This window comes from Schistocerca cancellata, chromosome 3 (genome assembly GCF_023864275.1).
Source record: "Schistocerca cancellata isolate TAMUIC-IGC-003103 chromosome 3, iqSchCanc2.1, whole genome shotgun sequence".
Classification (NCBI taxonomy): Eukaryota; Metazoa; Arthropoda; class Insecta; order Orthoptera; family Acrididae; genus Schistocerca; species Schistocerca cancellata.
This window is the reverse complement of record NC_064628.1, coordinates 557,544,619-557,568,238: the sequence shown is the minus strand read 5'-3', so window position 1 is coordinate 557,568,238 and position 23,620 is coordinate 557,544,619. Positions and strand designations below refer to the sequence as shown.

Genomic DNA, 23,620 nt, shown 5'->3' with positions numbered 1-23,620 from the left:
GCCTCTACATCCTTAAATTTGTCCTCTAGCCATCCCTGCTTAGCCATTTTGCACTTCCTGTCGATCTCATTTTTGAGACGTTTGTATTCCTTTTTGCCTGCTTCATTTACTGCATTTTTATATTTTCTCCTTTCAGCAATTAAATTCAATATTTCTTCTGTTACCCAAGGATTTCTACTACCCCTCGTCTTTTTACCTACTTGATCCTCTGCTGCCTTCAGTACTTCATCCCTCAAAGCTACCCATTCTTCTTCTACTGTATTTCTTTCCCCCATTCCTGTCAATTGTTCCCTTATGCTCTCCCTGAAACTCTGTACAACCTCTGGTTCTTTCAGTTTATCCAGGTCCCATCTCCTTAAATTCCCACCTTTTTGCAGTTTCTTCAGTTTTAATCTACAGGTCATAACCAATAGATTGTGGTCAGAGTCCACATCTGCCCCTGGAAATGTCTTACAATTTAAAACCTGGTTCCTAAATCTCTGTCTTACCATTATATAATCTATCTGATACCTTTTAGTATCTCCAGGGTTCTTCCAAGTGTTAGCTATGATTAAGTTGTGCTCTGTGCAAAATTCTACCAGGCGGCTTCCTCTTTCATTTCTTAGCCCCAATCCATATTCACCTAATACGTTTCCTTCTCTCCCTTTTCCTACACTCGAATTCCAGTCACCCATGACTATTAAATTTTCGTCTCCCTTCACTACCTGAATTATTTCTTTTATCTCATCATACATTTCTTCAATTTCTTCGTCATCTGCAGAGCTAGTTGGCATATAAACTTGTACTACTGTAGTAGGTGTGGGCTTCGTATCTATCTTGGCCACAATAATGCGTTCACTATGCTGTTTGTAGTAGCTTACCCGCGTTCCTATTTTCCTATTCATTATTAAACCTACTCCTGCATTACCCCTATTTTACTTTGTGTTTATAACCCTGTATTCACCTGACCAGAAGTCTTGTTCCTCCTGCCACCGAACTTCACTAACTCCCACTATATCTAACTTTAACCTATCCATTTCCCTTTTTAAATTTTCTAACCTACCTGCCCGATTAAGGGATCTGACATTCCACGCTCCGATCCGTAGAACGCCAGTTTTCTTTCTCCTGATAACGACATCCTCTTGAGTAGTCCCCGCCCGGAGATCCGAATGGGGAACTATTTTACCTCCGGAATATTTTACCCAAGAGGACGCCATCATCATTTAATCATACAGTAAAGCTGCATGCCCTCGGGAAAAATTACGGCCGTAGTTTCCCCTTGCTTTCAGCCGTTCGCAGTACCAGTTCAACTGGAAACTGCGAAATCCCATTTGCTATATCTCAAGTTCTGCTTGTGACATAGAATGCGATCTCTCATCTTTTATTGGCCACATGCCTCTACTAAACAAAAATCTGACTTTTCTTATTCAGTTCAGATGGTTCAAATGGCTCTAAGCAATATGGGACTTAACATCTGAGGTAATCAGTCCCCTAGAACTTATAACTACTTAAACCTAACGAATCTAAGGACATCACACACATGTATGACCGAGGCAGGATTCGAAGCTGCGACCGTAGCTGCAGCACGGTTCCGGACTGAAGAGCCTCGAACCGCTCGGCCACAGCGGTTGCCTCTTATTCAGTCTTTCACGCTACGGTGTGTTGTGGAACGTGAAACTCGACGTTGTAATGTCACAAAATTCGACCACCTCCTCGTTCACAAACACTTTCTCATCCTGTGCGGGGACTCCTTTAAGTCCCTTTTACACGAACAATTTTCTTGTCTCAATCGAACTGCTGCGGTCGCAGGTTCTAATCCTGTCTCTGGCATGGATGTATGTGCACTTAGGTTAGTCAGGTTTAAGTAGTTCTAAGTTCTAATCCTCAGAGCCATTTGAACCATCTGTCTCAGTCGGCTACTCTGGGCAAGTGGGCTAGACCCTCTTTCTACATGAAGTCATGCGAATGTATCGCGTATAGTACACGACGGAAACCGTGCATCGACTTTCACTTTCAGGGTCGTTCGAGTTCACAAACTGCGGTAGCCATTCTAGCAGAAAAATTAAAGGAGTATCTCATAATATGTAACTTCGGTTGGTACATTCATTGCTATTTTTTGAGCTATTGTTGCCTTTTCTTTCCTTGAAATAATGCCAAGAGTAATGGAAGAAGCTTCCTTTTTTCGAGTCTTCAGTCGTCTGACAGGTTTGATGCGGCTCGCCACGATTTCCTCTCCTGTGCCTTTACTAGCCTTCAGAGAGTTGCTAGAAAGGTGAACCTATAGATATCTTAAAGGGAAATCAAATTTATGTCTCTAAGCAAAAAAAAATTATTTTAGTATTGAATCACAAGTAAACTATAGGAACAATGTCAGATCTGAAATCCATAAACGAGAATAGTTCCACCGTGGTCTTATAAAACGTGCGAAATCTAAGCTTATGTTCAGAAAACGTAACTTGCGATTTTTCATTTTGGGGAAGCGGGTGCTAACATGCAGCCGGCCGGAGTGGCCGAGCGGTTCTAGGCGCTACAGTGTGGAACCGCGCGACTGCTACGGTCGCAGGTTCGAATCCTGCCTCGGGGATGGATGTGTGTGATGTCCTTAGTTTAGTTAGGTTTAAGTAGTTCTAAGTTCTAGGGGACTGATGACCTCAGAAGTTAAGTCCCATAGTGCTCAGAGCCATTTGAACCATTTTTTTGCTAACATGCAGGGCTTGTAACCCTTCGTTAGATATCTGATCTTTTTTGAAACTAAATTTTTTTTTGAACTGGCCATGAAAAATTTCCACATTTCATATGAAACCATCAATTCCCGTTTTGTAGTAGAGAAAATTAAATAAAAGACTAATAAGAGCCAATGGAATAGAGTGTTATTATATATGCAAAGTAGCAACAGGCTTTATTCAAAAAGTTTCTAACGAAAGTCCCTTTTGTTTCACATCCATTATATAAACCCAACGAACGTATTGTTAACGTCCTTAGCGCTTGGGAGTGTTTTGTGTTCGAGATTTAAGTGTCGCGAGTATTCGTGTCTCCTAAGTTCATGCGCCACTGTGTGAAATAGTGAAATTCAGTGGAAGCCGGGCTAGTTAAAGGTAATTTTTTGTTCGTTTAATTTATTGTCAAAAGTATGAGAACTGACTGAACTGAGATAAATGACATCCAGCGAACATCTCAATCAGTTAAAAATCGATATCATTAATTCCAGTTTAAGAACTTCAGTTGTTGGCGAAGATACTTCTCAGACATCACAAGTCAACTTTAGTTGCGATTATTGACCCTATTTACTGTCCAGCTAAAATGTGACCATTCATAGTAGTGAATCATATCAAAGAAACTGTGCTAATAAAACCCGAGTTAAGGAAAAGCTGTAGTGTCCTACGAGTTCGAACAATGTATCACGAGAAGTGAACGTTTATTGGATTATCTCTGGATGATAATAATAATAATAGTTTATTCCTCATTAATATTGAAGGGAAACATCTTTTCGGACAAAACATCGTGCTGTGTCAAATGAACAGTGTGTCTTTTGAAGGAATTAATTCCGTGAACATGTGTCACGCTGATCAAGCATATCAATTCATTTCGAAACGCAAATCGGGTGCCTAGTAGGTGTTAATGAGCATCTTTGGTAGCAACTGCTAAACAACGCAGCTAGACGATAGTAATAATTAGAATCTAAACTTATTAACGAAAGAGACTTTAAAAAAACGTTTGTTTAACCCCCAATACAGACTCAAATTAGTGAAAAAAGCGGACATTATCAACAAATAATGAATGTAATAACAAACAGTGGTGTGTCGCCTCGCTTTCACGTATATCGACGAGGTGAAGAATAGTGGCTGAGCATAGAAAAAGGACATTAGACTTCCGCTGATCGTGGAAGTTTCCAGTAAGCAGCAATAGGAGGCGTTACGGGCTGGAACCTGAACACGAAATTCGATGAAAAGCAACTTGGTACATACTAAGTCAAACATTGTCACTTTCATTAGGATTAAAATGTTGGACGATGATTCGGTAATTTATTACTACGTAATTTGTCCGGTAAGCCATAGCAAACCCTTTTAGAATATAGAGTTGTAGAACACGGTGCTCGACTTACGACTAGGTTTCCCAATTCGCGGCTGCTTTCGGTCTAGAACGTGACCTTGCCACGTGGCTGCCTGTGTGCCAGCTCTGAAGACTCCAGGGCGTGCCCCGCCCCCGTGGTGACCGGATCGCCAGCAGAGGCTCGCAGAATTCCGCAGATGCCAGCGCGCCCCGGCAGCCCGTAATGAATTTGAGGCCATCCCCAGCGGCCGGCGTAAAACGACTCCCCAGACGAGGGCGGCGGCTGGTCAGGCTGACAACGAGCTACCCTTCGACCTGCTTATACCACTCCTCCCACTGAGGAGATGGCAATAAAGATGAGGCAACTGAACCGTACTCTAGGCTGGTTGACACAAACACAAAATTTAGCTTTAATTTTGGTTACCTTATTGTCTTGTCAGCAACAATACAAATACGCCTAATCTGAAATATTGTTTTTCTGATTCTGTCACTATGTTACTAAAGCACCGGTAAACAGTCACATTTCGATCATTATTTGATTTATTGCTAGATCCGACGCAAATATCGTCATATATTCATTGTCCTCATTTTACATCAGGCAAAGTCAAAACTTACGGGACTATAGCTGCTGTTTGCAGTGTACCCAAACCAGATCATATTTTCTGCACAAAGTCCTCCTCGTGGAAGTAGAGATTTGTTACGGTACGGTGAATAAAAGGTAATAAAGACTGCCTTGTTTTTTACGTAGTTCTCAGTTCCTTTAAAGTAGGTATTTGTAGAGCATTTTAGTAGGTAGAAAGCAAAGTAAGTATTTCAGTCATGTCGGGCATCCTGTTGCACAGGCAGCTGCATTCTGCGGCAGTGACCTAGTACAAACGCCCTGGCACCAGACACTCAGACAGTAGTTAGTCTGGTAACGCGCGACCCTTTTGTCTGGCGATGCGCCCTCCAGACGGGGGCAGACGCACAAGGAGTCTGCCAAGGGACGCCGTCAATACCAGAGGGAGAGGGAGGGGGGAAAGGGAAAGAGAAGAGAGAGAGAGAGAGAGAGAGAGAGAGAAAGAGAAAGAGAAAGAGAGAGAGAGAGAGAGAGAGGGGGTGAGGTTCCGGAAAGATGACATTTTACCTATGGAGAGGCATGGCTGACATATTACCGCTTTTTATTTTAAAAACAATCAGGTTTTTTTTCAGTTCACCGCTTTTTATTTTAAAAACAATCAGTTTTTTTTCAGTTCACGAAAGATCAGTATTTGGCGATGCTGTGCGATGGCTGTAGAAAGTATCAACTCTTGGATTTCAAAGATCGAAACGTGGCAGTTAACAACATTTATGAGCTGCAGCACAGTCTGAGTGTGGCACGGTAACTTAGAAGTGGAAGAAGCTGCAATGAAGAACGTACAACTATAGCGGTGATGTTTCTCAAACGGCAACCGCGTTTCATTTCCAGACTTCAGAAGGTACAGTACCTGTACCTGCGTAGATACAACTCTTGCACATACTACTTACTAAGCAGGTTTCAAAGCATCTGCAGAATCTACGACAAAGTACTTATGGGTGCTTCCCAGCACAGGGATGCGTTTTCCATCGATGTGGAGAGTGCAATAATCTACTTCTGCTGAACCATACACTATGATAAAATACCAATATGCGGGAATCACATTACTGCTAATTTTAGGATTTCTTCGCTTGGCTATCTTCCACCTTTAGCGAAGAAAAATGTTAGACGAAGTAAAACAATTGTATTATCTGTGGAAAGCTTTTTATTTATGTAAAACGAAATCGAGGCTATAGCATGGATATGTGACTGACGCGAAAACGTTAAGTGATAAACGCCCCAAGTCGTCATCAACGGTAAATGTTCGTCAGAGAGAAAGATACCGTAAGGAGTGCACCAGTGAAGTGTTATACGTCCGCTCTTGCTCTTTGTATAGACAAACGACCTGACGGATAGAATGAACAGCAAACTGCAAGTGTACGCGAAGTTTGAGGAGGATACAGGACGACATAGACAGTGTATCTATTTGGTGTGATGAATGCCGACGCACTATAAATTTAGAAAAAAAAATGAGTTTAATGCGAATCAGTGGGAAAAACCATCCTGCAGCTTTGGAATACAGTGTTAATGGTGCGCTACTTTACACAGTTGCGTCCGTTAAATATCTAAGTGTAACGCTGCAGGGTGACATGGAGTGGCAGGAGCACTTAATGGCTGTTGTAGGGAAAGCGAATAATCTACTCCAGTGTATTTGAAGAGTTCTAGGCAGGCGTATCTCATATAGGCCTCTAAGAGACCACAGACGGAACAGATATGCGACCCAGTCGAGTTTTTGGGACTCCCACGAGCTCGGATGGAATCTAAATGTGCATCTACATGGATACTCTGCAAATCTCATTTAAGTGCCTGGCGGAGGGGTCATCGAACCACCTCGACAATTCATTATTATTCCAATCTCGCATAGCGCGCGGAAAAAACGAACTCCTGTATCCTTTCGTGTGAGCTCTGATTTCATGGCGATCATGGTGATCGTTTCTCCCTGTGTAGGTCGGCGTGAAGAAAATATTTCGCCATCGGAGGAGGAAGTTGGCGATTGGAATTTTGTGAGAAGATTCCCCCACAACGTAACACGCTTTTATTTTAATGATGCCCATCCCAAATCTTGTATCATTTCAGTGACACTCTCCCTCCCTCCCCCCCCCCCCCCATTTCGCGATGATAAAAAACGTGCTGTCACTCTTTAAACTTTTTCTATGTACTGCGTCAGTCCTACCTGGTAAGGATTCCACACGGCGCAGCAGTATTCTAAAAGAGGACGGAAAAGCGTAGTGTAGGCAGTCTCTTTAGTACATTCATCATTTTCTATGTGTTCCCTCCAATTTAAGTTGTTCGTAATTGTAATTAGTTGAATTTGCAGCCTTTAGACTTGACTGAATTATCGTGTAACCGGGGTTTAACGGATTCCTTTAGCACTCACGACGATTACCTCACACTTTTCGTTATTTAGGATCAATTGCCATTTTTCACACCATTCATTATCTTTTCTAAATCTTTTTACAATTTGTTTTGATCTTCTGATGACTTTACTAGTCGGTAAATGACGGCGTCATCTGAAAACAATCTAAGACGGCTCCTAAGATTGTCTCCCACATCGTTTATATACACTCCTGGAAATGGAAAAAAGAACACATTGACACCGGTGTGTCAGACCCACCATACTTGCTCCGGACACTGCGAGAGGGCTGTACAAGCAATGATCACACGCACGGTACAGCGGACACACCAGGAACCGCGGTGTTGGCCGTCGAATGGCGCTAGCTGCGCAGCATTTGTGCACCGCCGCCGTCAGTGTCAGCCAGTTTGCCGTGGCATACGGAGCTCCATCGCAGTCTTTAACACTGGTAGCATGTCGCGACAGCGTGGACGTGAACCGTATGTGCAGTTGACGGACTTTGAGCGAGGGCGTGTAGTGGGCATCCGGGAGGCCGGGTGGACGTACCGCCGAATTGCTCAACACGTGGGGCGTGAGGTCTCCACAGTACATCGATGTTGTCGCCAGTGGTCGGCGGAAGGTGCACGTGCCCGTCGACCTGGGACCGGACCGCAGCGACGCACGGATGCACGCCAAGACCGTAGGATCCTACGCAGTGCCGTAGGGGACCGCACCGCCACTTCCCAGCAAATTAGGGACACTGTTGCTCCTGGGGTATCGGCGAGGACCATTCGCAACCGTCTCCATGAAGCTGGGCTACGGTCCCGCACACCGTTAGGCCGTCTTCCGCTCACGCCCCAACATCGTGCAGCCCGCCTCCAGTGGTGTCGCGACAGGCGTGAATGGAGGGACGAATGGAGACGTGTCGTCTTCAGCGATGAGAGTCGCTTCTGCTTTGGTGCCAATGATGGTCGTATGCGTGTTTGGCGCCGTGCAGGTGAGCGCCACAATCAGGACTGCATACGACCGAGGCACACAGGGCCAACACCCGGCATCATGGTGTGGGGAGCGATCTCCTACACTGGCCGTACACCACTGGTGATCGTCGAGGGGACACTGAATAGTGCACGGTACATCCAAACCGTCATCGAACCCATCGTTCTACCATTCCTAGACCGGCAAGGGAACTTGCTGTTCCAACAGGACAATGCACGTCCGCATGTATCCCGTGCCACCCAACGTGCTCTAGAAGGTGTAAGTCAACTACCCTGGCCAGCAAGATCTCCGGATCTGTCCCCCATTGAGCATGTTTGGGACTGGATGAAGCGTCGTCTCACGCGGTCTGCACGTCCAGCACGAACGCTGGTCCAACTGAGGCGCCAGGTGGAAATGGCATGGCAAGCCGTTCCACAGGACTACATCCAGCATCTCTACGATCGTCTCCATGGGAGAATAGCAGCCTGCATTGCTGCGAAAGGTGGATATACACTGTACTAGTGCCGACATTGTGCATGCTCTGTTGCCTGTGTCTATGTGCCTGTGGTTCTGTCAGTGTGATCATGTGATGTATCTGACCCCAGGAATGTCTCAATAAAGTTTCCCCTTCCTGGAACAATGAATTCACGGTGTTCTTATTTCAATTTCCAGGAGTGTAGATAAGGAATAGTAAAGGGAGGGCCTATGACACTACTTGGGGAACGCCATAAATCGCCTCTGTTTTACTAGAAGACAAGGAAGCAATTTAGAGGCGTGTCGCTGTATATCTTACCGCTAGGCTAGGTCGACATGCCTGTGTAAAGGAAATGCTCTGCGATTTCGAATGGGAATACATGATGCGGAGGAGGGGGGGGGGGGGGGGAGAAGTTCCTTCCCCGAACCCGAAACTCTACTGAGTATGCCTGTAGAACCGCGACTTGCGACTGTCTCCAGCACGATCGTTCTGCCACCAACATCCATCTCGCATAAGAATCTGAAGACAAAAGAAATGTCGGCTCGTGCGAAAGCATATACACAGTCTTTTTCCCTTGCTCCATTTGCCAGTGGAAGAGGGAAAGGAATGACTAGCATCCTTCGCCAGGCACCTTATGGTGTCTAGAGCAGTGTATTTGTAGCTGTAGACGGAGTGAAGGCATAACAGTATAAAACTTTTGTATTTTAGAGTGGAGATGGTACAGCAGGACTGGCTACTCACTGATGCAGCACACGGCGAGCAGGCGACCAGCGTCGTCCGGCGGATCGCACTCTGGGAAGAAGGGCTTGAGCACGTACACGCTGAACGTGAGCGCCACGATCGCCTGCGAGCAAGGCCGCACGATCATGCACTCGATCCAGAGCCGCACGAACGCCAGAAACGGTCCGAACGTCTCCATGATGTACGCGTAGTCGGCGCCGCTCTTTGAGATCATGCAGCCCAGCTCGGCGTAGCAGTAAGCGCCCACCTGTCAACAACAACAAAAATCATGACGTCATTTAATCGCCGCCCGCCACCTTTAGTGCTGCGCTGTACGTAAGGCATCCTGCAAAACTGCGCGAACAACACAGTGTACACATACAGTGCGAGCCAAATAAACTTCAACTATTTTAATGGGTCATAACATTTGAACCAATCGTTTCACCATATTCTTCGACGTTCTGTGAAGTGTATCCTCACCAGCATAGCTTATTTCGTGCGTAATAGCCTCACGGAATTCTGCAGTTGTTCATGGTCTCTTCTTGTACATTCGGCTCTTAAAGATACCAAAAATGTTCAAATGTTGTGAAATCTTACGGGACTTAACTGCTAAGGTCATCAGTCCCTAAGCTTACACACTACTTAACCTAAATTATCCTAAGGACGAACACACACACACACACACACACACACACACACACACACACACATACACACACACACACACACACACACACACACACACGCCCGAGGGAGGACTCGAAGCTCCGCCGTGATCAGCCGCACAGTCCATGACTGCAGCGCGTCAGACCGCTCGGCTAATCCCGCGCGGCTTGAAGATACCCTCCACAAGAAAAAAAAGCCGAGTAAGCGCGGAATCATACAGGACAAAGGAGCTAATGCGCAGAAACGACAGTCAACTTGCCAACATGGTACGCTATATCTGATTCTTCCAGAGCTACTAAGATCATTAAAACAACATTTTCCGTTTCCACGAGCTTTCCGAAGGAAATTATGACTCACTAAAGAAGTTCAGGTTTATATGGACCGCGCTGTACATTTGTTGACGTTTCTTGGAAAACGTCAGTAGTAGTAGTAGTAGTAGTAGTAGTAATCGTTGTCTTCGGTTCTAAGGCTTGTTTCATGCAGCTCTCCACTTTAGTAAATCGTGTGCAAGCGTCATCATCTCTGCTAACTAGTGCGGTCTACGAGGCTGCTATAGCATTACGCTTACAGCACTCCGCTGTAGAAGTGGCCTGCAACTTATTCTCTGAGAAACAAAGCTGCTTTAAGTGATAAGAGTGTACTGGACCGGTTCTCTGAATGTGTCAACACAACGGAACGAAAGACGACGTCAACGTCACACACTTTGACCAATACCCAATGGTGAAGCAAAAAGTCGGATCTGCTGCACGCCAAATACGCCAGTTCTGCTCAGGGTGGACATTCACACAAGTAACGTAACTGGGAAATAATTAAATAAAGGAAACCTACTGACGATGGAGCAATAGCAGAGAAAATGCTTGAGCAGAAGCCGTTAAAAAAGTGCGACCGGCGAAATGAAGAAAGACAAAGTACTTCGCCACGTCACATTGATCCGAAAAGAAGTCTGATGTACTGGAAATCGCAAGTGGCAACTAGAAGCAGCATCCACTGATCTGATGTACTGAAGTGCTTTAATTTTCTAAATTCGCAGCTTCGTCTGAAATTTTTTTAAGAAAAGCATTTTGATCCACCAGCTTTACATACACACTGTTATTCTCCGTGATGATGTTTGCTAAAACTGAAACCGGTTGAGAATAAAGGTGTACACGTACAGCTGGTGGCTCAAAATGCTTTTCTTCAAATCCTACTTAGGGTCAGTACCGCCATACCTGCTGCCGCTCGCCACCTCCCTGCTTGTGGCACGGTTCATTTTAAATAAGGATTACCAAAATGAGACTTTCACTCTGCGGCGGAGCGTTTGCTAATATGAAACTTCCTGGCAGATTAAAACTGTGTGCCGGACAGAGGCTCGAACTCGGGACCTTCGCCTTTCGCCGTCAAGTGCTCTACCGAGCTACCCAAGGACCCGGCACACAGTTTTAATCTACCAGAAAGTTTCATATCAGAGCTCGCTCCGCTGCAGAGTGAAAATATCATTCTGGAAGCATCCTCCAGGCTGTCGTTAAGTCATGTCTCCATAATATCCTTTCTTCCAGAAGTGCTAGTTATGCAAGTTTCGCAGAAGAGCTTCTGTGAAGTTTGGAATGTAGGAGCCGAGGTACTGGCAGAATTGAAGCTGTGATGACGGGTCGTGAATGGTACTTGGGTAGCTCAGTAGGTAGAGCACTTGCCCGCGATAGACAAAGGTCCCGAGTTCGAGTCTCGGTCCGACACACAGCTTTAATCTACCAGGAAGTTTTATTGATTACTGATTTAGCGTGCTACTTGTTAAAAAATTGACGTGAATGATTGGGAGTGGTTCTAAAGCAGTTACCTTTTCTTCAAGTACTTGATAGCCCCTCCCGCCGGAGGTTCGAGTCCTCCCACGGGCATGGGCGTGTGTGTCTTAGTTTAAGTAGCGTGTAAATCTAGGAACCGATGACCTAAGCAGTTTGGTCCCTTAGGAATTCACACACAATTCAACACACACTTGACGGTCGTAAATATTTACCCACAAAATTACTGATTTTATCATTAGTGGTTTTCCTTATTCTGCAATGTCTACCAATTTGGTTCAGACACTAAGAGAAGCAGATAGTTTAACTGAATTACTTCCTTTGATTAGTAGCAATAGTGGCAGTAGCCCGCAGGCTAGTTTTCGTGGAAGCCTATATTCTTGCAACCTACATCTATCTAAATCTGCTAACAGTATTCAAGTCTACGTCTATAATTTTTAATCTCCTCGCTCCCTGAACTTCGTTACTTTTGTTTGATATCTCACGACGTTCCAATCAAATTCTGGTTAGGTTATAGAACTAAAATCTGCTACACTGACCTTTTCACTGTTACCCGACCCAACCATCCTCTTACACATCAGCTACTGCCCTGGTATTGGATCCACGGAGACCTGCCGTTCTCTTCCACCCGTATTATACCTTCAATGTTGACTCATCACGCAATGCTTCTTAAATATTAGATATCTGTGTAGATCAGCTGCGCCCTCCCTTATGCAAAATCCCAGTTTCTCAGAAAAAAAAACTATTTATTCATATTCCTAACAGAGAGAAGCAGCATGATTGCGGAGCTCATGGCCGTCCTATACAAGATACACCGATGAACCAAAACATTATAACCACATGTTTAATGGCGTGTTCTTCCACTTTTAAAACACAGTACAACAGAGTTTCTGCTAGGCATGGATTCTACAAGTCCTTGACAGAATTCCAGAAGTGTGTGGCACAGATATCTAAGCACAGGTCACGAAATTACGGAATGGTGGTTTGCGGGTACGCAGCTGGTGCACGATGTGTGTTCGAATGGGTTCAGATCAGGCGCATTTGCTGGCCAAGACATTAAGGTCAGTTCACTATATAACGCCCCTCAAACCATCGTAGAATGATGATGATGATGATGATGATGATGATGATGATGATGGATGATTATTGGTTTGCGGGGCGCTCAACTGCGCGGTCTTCAACGCCCGTACACATTGCCAATCTTTGCACAGTCCAGACTAGTCACTTTTATGAATGATGATGGAACCATAAGGACAACACAAACACTCAGTCCCCGGGCACAGAAAATCCCCAACCCAGCAGGGAATCGAACACGGGACCCAGTAATCCAGAGGTAGCAACGTTAACCACTAGACCACGAGCTGCGGACCCATTGAACGATTCTGACCTTGCAACACAGACAGTAATCGGTTACCCTGCGTGGAAGATGTCATCGCCTTAGGGGAAGACATCGAGCATGAAGCGATGCATGTGATCCGCAACGATGTTGACGTAGTTCACTGTTGTCATGATGCCTTCGATTACCATCATGGATCCCGTGGAAGCCCAACTCAATGTACCCCACAGCATCCCTCACCGACGATGGCGCGGTGCATGTTTCGTGCAACCCTCCGCCTGGATCGCGGCTTGTAAGGACCCAACCATCGACCTGGTGTAACAAGAAAAGCGATTCATTCGACAGGCGACACGTTCCTATCGATCCCCAGTGAAAACTCAGTGATGCTGTGCCCACAGCAATCATAACTGGCGATGTCGTTGCGTCAACACAGGAACACGTAAGGGTCGTGTGATGTGAAGCTTCATGTTCGACAATGACCTTTGAACGGCGTGCCCCGTAACACTTGTGCCTACAGAAGCACTCTTTCGTCAGATCTGCCACAGATGGTTGCCTATCCTGGATAACACAGCGCGCAATCCTCCGATCTCTACCGTTTGTGATAAGACGTGGTCGTCCAATACCTTACGGGATACTCATTATTTCATCATCCTTCAGCTACTTTTCGTAGGTGTTCACAACAGTAGTACTCCAACAGGCGACCTGCTTCGCCGTTTCAGAGATTATCGTTTCCAGCCGCAGCGCCACAACAATGTGCCCTTTGCCAAAACCGTTTATATCAATGGTTTTCCGTATTAGGGGCCCGTATCTTCGCTATAGTGACTGCCAGTTCGTCTCTGTTCCGCTTACATTCTTTCCTTACTGTGTCACGTGCCCGCAACACCACCGAGGCATTCAGCTTCGAGGTGGACAGTGGTGAGCCGGCCAGTGTGGCCGAGCGGTTCTAGGCGCTTCAGTCAGGAACCGCGCAACCGCTACGGTCCCAGGTTCGAATTCTGCTTCGGGCATGGATGTGTGTAATGTCCTTAGGTTAGTTAGGTTTAAGTAGTTCTAGGGGACTGATGACCTCAGATGTTAAGTCCCATAGTGCTCAGAGCCATTTGAACCATTTTGACAGTGGTTATAATATTTTGACTCATCAGTGGCTGTATCCATCGATAACTTTTCTGATCGCCTGTAACAAAAGCTTCATACGTCATACTCAGTAATACACTCGCTGTTCCAGAAAGTGTGGAAAAAAGGTCTTCAGCTCTTGTGATACGAAAAACTTACAGGATCATTCAAACTTTGGTATCGATGCGTGAAGAAGGCAAACCTATTGTCTTCGGTTTATAGCCATGAGACGCCACCTGTCTCGGAAAATGTTAAATGATGGCACTTTGCTGTTGTCCTTCTTAACAAAAACATACGAAAATCTCATTCTACAACTACTTTTAGTTGCACTCGAAAGCTGAAGTGAAACTAACGCATGAACTACATGCGACAACTCTTGTTTTGTGTGGATGTTAATTTTTGGGCGTCAAATCAAGTCCTCCATTAACCAGTAGAGTAACCGCGTCTTCAAACGTTTCTGTAAGGGTAAAGTGAAAGGTTATCAGCCTGTCTCAGAGACGGAGTTGATGTCAATGAAATTTTATTTCTGTTATGTGGTGCGTCTTGCACAATATCGCATGTCAAGTGCGCATGGAATATCTCTGTTTATAAATTGTTCCCTTTTTCTGGGTGTTGCGTTGGGTGTCTGTACAGCGGAAGTAAAATAATGCATGACGGGCGAAGCACGGAGGAAAAAGCAGCAGTTTAGCAGTCAGGGAGAACATTCCTAAACGTCAGAGGCCTAGTGGCATCAAACGTGGTCCTTAATATTTTCGAGAGAGAAATTGTCAGAAAGTACGTATGAGGCACGGTAAAAGTGAAACGTGGAGTGCGTGACGACTGAAAAATAAAATGAAGTGAAGCGTTTGAGATGTTATGTTACAGAAGGATAGTGGAAATTAAGAGCTCTGATAAGAAATGAGATTTTACGATGAATCGACGAAGAAAGGACTATGTGGAACAAATTGCTAGAAGAGACACGATCGTAGGACATCAGAGAAAAACTTCCATGGTACTACAGGGAGCAGTCGACGTGAAAAAAACATTGGGGGGGGAAGGGGCAGAGGTGGGAGTATATACAACAAGTAATTGAGTACATTGGATGGAAATGCTTCTCAAACAGTATGATGAAGAGAGTGGCACAGGAGGGGAAATCGTGGGGAGTCTCATGAAACCGAAAATCCTCACAAAGCGGCTAATAAACTTTCCAAGCAGAATCGTTCCTATGAGAACATTTTGTAAATGAAATTGCGAGCCTTTCTCACGTTGAGTGTATGTGTAGGCAGGCCTGACTGCAGACAAGAGGTGGGGCGAGGGTTTCCAGTCCAGGCAGCTGCGCCCCCTTGACAGCAGCCGTCCCCCTCCTGCCATTGTGTCGGAATCCTGCAGGACCCGCCTCCTTTATCCCTAGGGACGCCGCCGCTCCCCTCTCAAAATACCAGGTCAGCCAGACACAGCGCGCATGCGCTCAGCAGAGGCGCGCTTCAGCACAAGAGTCCACTCTAGAGTAGCTACAGCCAGAGCTCCCGCCTGTCGGGTCACTCTTGGCGTTACATGATTTCCCATCATCTAATTTACATATTTACGCGCTGTTATAGTGATACTGTGTGGATGTGGCTGTGATCACGAATTATAGTTATAAATCTTTTTCGTCGAGTATTTTGGGAGTTGTAAGAGATCGAAAGTCGTTGAAAAGAACCTAGTACTCCAGAATGAATTCCTGTTTCTATGAAAACTAAGCCCATTGAAATTTGTTAACAGTATTACGGCCTACTTGTCCACCGAAAGCCCTGAAATGCTCACAACTTTTTACGGCCTAACTGCACTACGAAAGCCCTCGTCCGCCACAGTATAGATGGCCGCTTGAATGACCACCCTGCCGGAGTTGGCTGTATCGCCTTGTCTTTGCCGGTTGGCGGCGTCATGCAAATGAACTTCCACAGGGAAGGGGGGCCACCAGTGGTCGACATAACTCTTACATAGGAACATTGCACCGGTTCCAGTTCTTTTAACGTTCAAATCCTGGTTTTTCTTCTTTTATCATGAAACCGCTTTCCTAATATGGAGAAAATGCGTTATGTTTTTTTTCCACCTTTTACCTACACTACTGGCCATTAAAATTGCTACACCACGAAGATGACGTGCTAAAGACGATAAATTTAACTGACAGGAAGAAGATGCTGTGATATCCAAATGATTAACTTTTCAGAGCATTCACAATAGGTTGGCGCCGGCGGCGACACCTACAACGTACTGACATGAGGAAAGTTTCCAACCGATTTCTCATTTCTCATTTCTCTTGACCGGCGTTGCCTGGTGAAACGTTGTTGTGATGCCTCGTGTAAGGAGGAGAAATGCGTACCATCACGTTTCCGACTGTGATAAAGGTCGGATTGTAGCCTATCCCGATTGCTGTTTATCGTATCGCGACATTGCTGCTCGCGTTGGTCGAGATCCAATGGCTGTTAGCAGAATATGCAGTCGGTGGGTTCAGTAGGGTAATACGGAACGCCGTGCTGGATTCCAACGGCCTCGTATCAATAGCAGTCGAGATGACAGGCATCTTATCCGCATGGCTGTAACGGATCGTGCAGCCAAGTCTCGATCACTGAGTCAACAGATGGGGACCATCTGCACGAACAGTTCGACGACGTTTGCAGCAGCATGGACTATCAGCTGGGAGACCATGGCTGCGGTTACCTCCGACGCTGCGTCACAGACAGGAGCGCCTGCGATGGTGTACTCAACGACGAACCTGGGTGCACGAATGGCAAAACGTCATTTTTTCGGATGAATCCAGGTTCTGTTTACAGCATCATGATAGTCGCATCCGTGTTTGGCGACATCGCAGTGAACGCAAATTGGAAGCATGTATTCGTCATGGCCATACTGGCGTATCACCCGGCGTGACGGTATGCGGTGCCACTGGTTACACGTCTCGGCCACCTCTTGTTCGCACTGACGACACTTTGAACAGTGGACGTTACATTTCAGATGTGTTACGACCCGTGGCCCAACCCTTCATTCGATCCCTGCGAAACATTTCAGTAGGATAATGCACGACCGCATGTTGCAGGCCCTGTACGGGCCTTTCTGGATAAAGAAAATGTTCGTCTGCTGCCCTGACCAGCACATTCTCCAGATCTCTCCCCAACTGCAAACGTCTGGTCAATGGTGGCCGAGCAACTGGCTCTTCACAATACGCCAGTCACTGCTCTTGATGAACTGTGGTATCGTGTTGAAGCTGCATGGGCACCTGTACACGTCATCCAAGCTCTGTTTGACTCAGTGCCCAGGCGTATCAAGGCCGTTGTTACGGCGAGAGTTGGTTGTTATGGGTACTGATTTCTCAGGATCTATGCACCCAAATTGCGTGAAAATGTAATCACATGTCAGTTCTAGTATATTATATTTGTCGATTGAATACCCGTTTATCATCTGCATTTCTTCTTGGTGTAGCAATTTTAATGGCCAGTAGTGTATTTATTTGTTTGATACACTGTCCAGTCACATTAATGTGACCGCCTGTCAAGAGCCTGGCTAACCACTTTTTGCAGCGTGGACCACTGCGAGTCGTGCAGCAAGAGAGTCAGTGAGGTTCTGCAAGGTACCGACAGGGATGTGGAACCATGCTGACTGTAGTGCCGTGGTCAGCTGCGCTAAGTTTCTCGACAGGATCCATGGCGCGAACAGCCCGATCGAGGGGATTCCACAGATTGACGATTGGGTTTTAATCCGGGCATATGGTGGCCAGTGGAGTACGGCAAACTCATTCTGATGCTCCTCAAACCGCCCACGTACACTGCTAGCTGTGTTACACGTTGCATTGTCCTGCTCGTGGATCCCATCCTGGCAAGGAAAAACAAACTACATGTCCCCAAGGACAGATGCATACTTGTGCCGATCCACTGTGCCTTCCAGAATGATGAGATCTCTCAAGGAATGCCACGATAACATTCCCCAGACCATAAAGCTTCCTCGTCCGGCCTGGACCCTTCAGACTATTGTTGCAGGGTGTTTGATTTGAGACGTTTCACGCCGTACAAACCAAAAGGCATCTGTCCGTTGAACATGATTCATCTGAGAAGGTCACCTGTCACCGCATAGTGGACGCCCAGTTGGGGCACTGACGAGCAAATTCCAGCCTTCGTCGCCGATGAAATGCAGTCAACACGGATACATGAACCAGGCGCCTGCTGCAGAGGCCCATACGCAGAAAAGTTCTGTAAGTGGTCGTTGAGGACACACTGCTGGTAGTCCCTTGGTTCATCTGGGCGGTCAGCTCCTCAAAAGTTGCGCGTCTGTTCGCCCGTACACACCTCTTCAGATGTCGTTCACCTCCGTCATCTATGGCACTTGGTACAGAACAGTTGCCTCCACCCTGGTTTTGGATTCTGCCATGCACAGTATACTTTAACCAAGGCAGCATGCGAACAAGCTGAGCCGTTTCGGTAATGTTTCCAACCTTGGCCCGAAAGTGAATGTTGTTGATAATTAGTTTGTGGGGCACTCAACTGCGCGGTCATCAGCGCCTATACGAAGCCCCAATTTTGGCACAGTCCAAATTCTAGCCACTGTTACGAATGGTGAAGAAATGATGAGGACAACACAAACATCCATTCCCCGGGCAGAGAAAATTTCCAACCCGGCCGGTAATCGAACCCGGGAGAAAACCAATGATGCTGCCTTTTGGACGTTACGTAAACCGTTCAACAACTACTGCTCCGTTTTGCGCGTCCCTCGCTACAAGCGTTATATAGCCGCACTTCCGGTGCTGCCACCTGCCTTCTGTGGCTGGTTATTGCACGTCGACATTGAACATAGGAGGTGGTCCCTTTAAAGTGACTGGACCGCATATTACGTTAGCTATTTTATGATGTACATACTGTTCATTTGAAGTGTATTTTACATAATAAAGAATTTTATATTGCTCACATCTTCCGCTCGGCAATACTGGCATTGACGTGCAAAAGGCGGCCGGTGTGGCCGTGCGGTTCTAGTCTGGAACCGCGTGACCGCTACGGTCGCAGGTTCGAATCCTGCCTCGGGCATGGATGTGTGATGTCCTTAGGTTAGTTAGGTTTAAGTAGTCCTAAGTTCCCATAGTGCTCAGAGCCATTTGAACCATTTTTGACGTGCAAAATCGCCAGTATGCAGCCAATTTTCATATTCTGAAGTCACATATGGAGGATGCGGACTGTAGAGCTAGGAGTTCCCTATATAGGGTGAATCACGTACAGCTTGCACGGCAAATATTGCGGAAATCGGAAGCGCTATTGATGTCCGATGTTTCACAAAACGTATTGGCAATCAGTGGGCTCGTATTGTTAGCCAATAAACAGCCGGCTGTACCGTTTTCTTCTCTGAAGAATTCCGTCTAATCTTATCAGTAATCGCAAAAGGGACGAGAGCAGACGAAGTCAAAGCATCTGGCATTGTCAGTTAGCAATGCTTGTTAATATAACTCCAAAATTAATAAAATAAATGGACAAGTACAATAGAGAATGCGAAATCACACAAAAAATTTAAACTTAAAACTAAGATTAATACATTCCCGAAAGTCTTTGAATTCCACTTACAAATACTTTGCCAGTGTCGAAAACGGACAAAAGGGAAAAAAATCCTCGAGATTCTCGAGATGGATTAACGACCTGTATACATAATTAAGTTTGTACGGAATCCTCGGAGCGTGAGTCCTCTTCGGACTTGTCCGGTCTTTCAAACTGATATGATGAGAAACCCAATGTGCCGAGCTTCTCTGTGTGGTCGTTAACTGTTGTCTGACGACATTGCTACCATGCGTGGTGGAGAACTGTTTCCACAGGCAACAGAGGTGCTGTGACGCCAACACTACAGCTACCAGTATGTATAGTCAGGTTTAAAGTAGTTGACATTTGGCAGCTAGCGTGCTGGACTGAAATAATAACCAAAGAGAGGCTGGCATTGACGACTCCCACACTGCTGGGAAAGGCACGTTGCCTGCCAATCTCATTGGACCATTCCAAAAGGACATTCGTGTGACGAAAGTAGTCTAAAACGGAGTACAAGGGAGACACTGTGCAGTTTTACGCCAATATGAATTCCAGAATTTTTAAACGATCTTTGTAGGAGATTGTAAACTTCATACAAAATAAATACTGACAAAATTGCGAAACAGCGACGTACTCGGAAGCTTATGCATATCAAACGCAATGCTATATGGAACTGTGGAAAGACTCCTTGCCGAGCGAAGTACTTTGGTAATCAAGTTAGCGACATATTTCATTGCTAGTAACCCCTCCATTTTTAGAAAGCGCTGATGTTTCGGAACTGTTTGCTGAATTAATGAATAACCTCTCCAATTGCTAAAAAGACCTTTAGCTAACTACACGACTGGGTATGGCTTTAATATCAAAGAAATCTTATAGTAAAATCATAAACTGACATTGTAAATGCAACCCAACGTTTTCCATCCTTACATTGTGCAATTGTAAATTTGGTTCTTTCATATCTAAGCCCAAACATTCATACTATGCAAATTATTTATGTATTCATTTTGTCGTTATGTACAAAATTTGGTTCCATTTATAATGTCATTTTGATTTGACTGGGAAATAGCTTCAATATAAAAACCGAAGCTGGTCATGGACGAAAATTAAGGACTTCCCAGCAGCTCGAGTGGTTATTCATCAATGCAATATTTTGGCACATTCAGTACTTACCGAGACAAAATGTGATGAGTTAGAAACTATTTCCCAGGCGGGAAAATTTCGCCCGTTCCAGGAAAATTAACATGATTCTGGCCCCAATTAAAATGAAGAGATACTGTAGATTTATACCATATGCGAATTTCAGATTTTTTACTTGGTTTTTAAGCCGTGGACTTCAGCGGTTTCCTATCCGGGCGGAGGCAGGAGCGCTGGGATTTCTGCGCGCAGACGGTATCTGTGGCGACGGCGACGCAGTTTCGATTTAGAATAGTTAGCACCTAACGTTTAAGGTCCAGGCTACAGATTGTTGATAACTGATCCTCTAGCTGTGCATCAGTGTCACAATCTAAAGTGCGCTCTCGAAACCAGGCTTTGGCAGATTTCTTATTAGACTGTTAGAAACAGGTTTTGAAATTAATAATGAGAGTGACCTCGTTTGCTGTTAACCGGAATGGAGCTTTTCCGTGCCACTACAACGTCAAACATTAATCCTAACCTCTTCTTGTCTGTACAAAGAGGCAGTAGTCGAAAAATAAAATGTGGAATGTCTCAAACTGGGAAAGAAGACGGGACCTCTATACTGAGTAATGGTCCTGCCCACTGCAAGGACGAGCAACACAGTACCAGCGAACGACGTTTATTCTTTTCTACCTTTTTTTGTGATTTCTTGAGAGCGCCTACCGAACATCAATTTCCTGCAGCGCCAGTATGGAAATAAACCCTCGATCCGTATCGAGAAACAGGGCAGTACCTTTATTACTATAAGTAAACAAGCACGTACTCGGCAGACCGGTTTTTGCCTTTACTGCTGCGAAAATTGGCGAATGAAAAGTTACCGAGGCCGTCGCCTGTTCTGACATAGTGGACGAGCCTCCGTGTTTCGCTGGTTAGGAAAGCGGTGTCTACGGCAGCCTTCTGCCACGTAATCCTCATTACAAGTGCGAACCTCACACGTTGGCGCACTATCACTCCGTTTACTTGACGTCAGCATTCGAAACGTTAGGGTGTTACGTTTATTTTCGCTTGTCCCTGCAAGTTTATGGTTCTAGAAAAAGTGCTCTTAAAAAAAATTCGTGTTACCATGCCGAAAGAGAACGAATTTTCTTGGAGAACCCCAACGTTTTAACCCATATGCGGAGGACGTGTGTAGAGAGATGGGGGAGGGGTGGGGGAGAAGTTCTAACAGAGACGTCTTCCACCATGAACTATGGAACTTGCCGTTGGTGGGGAGGCTTGCGTCCTCAGCGATACAGATAGCCGTACAGTAGATGCAACCACAACGGATGGGTTTCTGTTGAGAGGCCAGACAAACCTGTGGTTCCTGAAGAGTGGCAGCAGTCTTTTCAGTAGTTGCAGGGGCAACAGTCTGCATGCTTGACTGATCTGGCCTTGTAACACTAACCAAAACGGCCTTGTTTTTTCCCGAGGGCATGCAGCTTTACTGTATGGTTAGATGATGATGGCGTCCTCTTGGGTAAAATATTCCGGAGGTAAAATAATTCCCCATCCGGATCTCCGGGCAGGGACTACTCAGGAGGACGTTGTTATCAGGAGAAAGAAAACTGGAGTTCTACGGATCAGAGCGTGGAATGTCAGATCCCTTAATCGGGCAGGTAGGTTAGAAAATTTAAAAAGGAAACTGGATAGGTTAAAGTTAGATATAGTGGGAATTAGTGAAGTTCGGTGGCAGGAGGAACAAGACTTCTGGTCAGGTGACTACAGGGTTATAAATACAAAATAAAATAGGGGTAATGCAGGAGTAGGTTTAATAATGAATAAGAAAATGGGAATGCGGGTAAGCTACTACAAACAGCATAGTAAACGCATTATTGTGGCCAAGATAGATACAAAGCCCACGCCTACCACAGTAATACAAGTTTATATGCCAACTAGCTCCGCAGATGACGAAGAAATTTATGATGAGATAAAAGAAATTATTCAGATAGTGAAGGGAGACGAAAATTTAATAGTCATGGGTGACTGGAGCTCAAGAGTATGGAAAGGAAGAGAAGGAAACGCAGTAGGTGAATATGGAATGGGAGTAAGAAACGAAAGAGGAAGCCGCCTGGTAGAATTTTGCACAGAGCATAACTTAATCATAGCTAACACTTGGTTCAAGAACCATAAAAGAAGGCTGTATACATGGAAGAAGCTTGGAGATACTGGATGGGGTCAGAGTATATAATGGTAAGACAGAGATTTAGGAACCAGGTTTTAAATTGTAAGACATTTCCAGGGGCAGATGTGGACTCTGACCACAATCTATTGGTTATGAACTGTAGATTAAAACTGAAGAAACAGCTAAAAGGTGGGAATCTGAGGAGATGGGACCTGGATAAACTGAAAGAACCAGCGATGGTAGAGAGGTTCAGGGAGAGCAGTAGGGAACGATTGACAAGAATGGGGGAAAGAAATACAGTAGAAGAAGAATGGGTAGCTTTGAGAGACGAAATAGTGAAGGCAGCAGAGGATCTAGTAGGTAAAAAGAGGAGGGCTAGTAGAAATCCTTGGGTAACAGAAGAAATATTGAATTTCATTGATAAAAGGAAAAAAATATAAAAATGCAGTAAATGAAGCAGGCAAAAAGGAATATAAACTTCTCAAAAATGAGATCGACAGGAAGTGCAAAATGGCTAAGCAGGGATGACTAGAGGACACATGTAAGGCTGTAGAGGCGCATATCACTAGGGTTAAGATAGATAATGCCTACAGGAAAATTAAAGAGACCTTTGGAGAAGAGAGAGCCACTTGCAAGAATATCAAGAGCTCAGATGGAAACCCAGTTCTAAGCAAAGAAAGGAAAGCAGAAAGGTGGAAGGGGTATATGGAGGGTCTATACAAGGGCGATGTTCTTGAGGACAAAGTTATAGAAATGGAAGTGAATGTAGATGAAGATTAAATATGATACTGCGTGAAGAGTTTGACAGAGCACTGAA

General features: G+C 45.3%; 1 protein-coding gene across 1 annotated transcript in view; it reads right to left on the bottom strand.

Annotated features, from left to right (window-relative positions):
- LOC126175402 (large neutral amino acids transporter small subunit 1) overlaps positions 1–23,620 on the bottom strand; it is a 386,698-nt gene that overhangs the window by 240,260 nt on the left and 122,818 nt on the right. Inside the window, exon 2 of the mRNA XM_049922194.1 lies at positions 9,148–9,394. Within this exon, the coding sequence (XP_049778151.1) occupies positions 9,148–9,394 (247 nt within the window). The remainder of the gene's footprint in view (positions 1–9,147; positions 9,395–23,620) is intronic.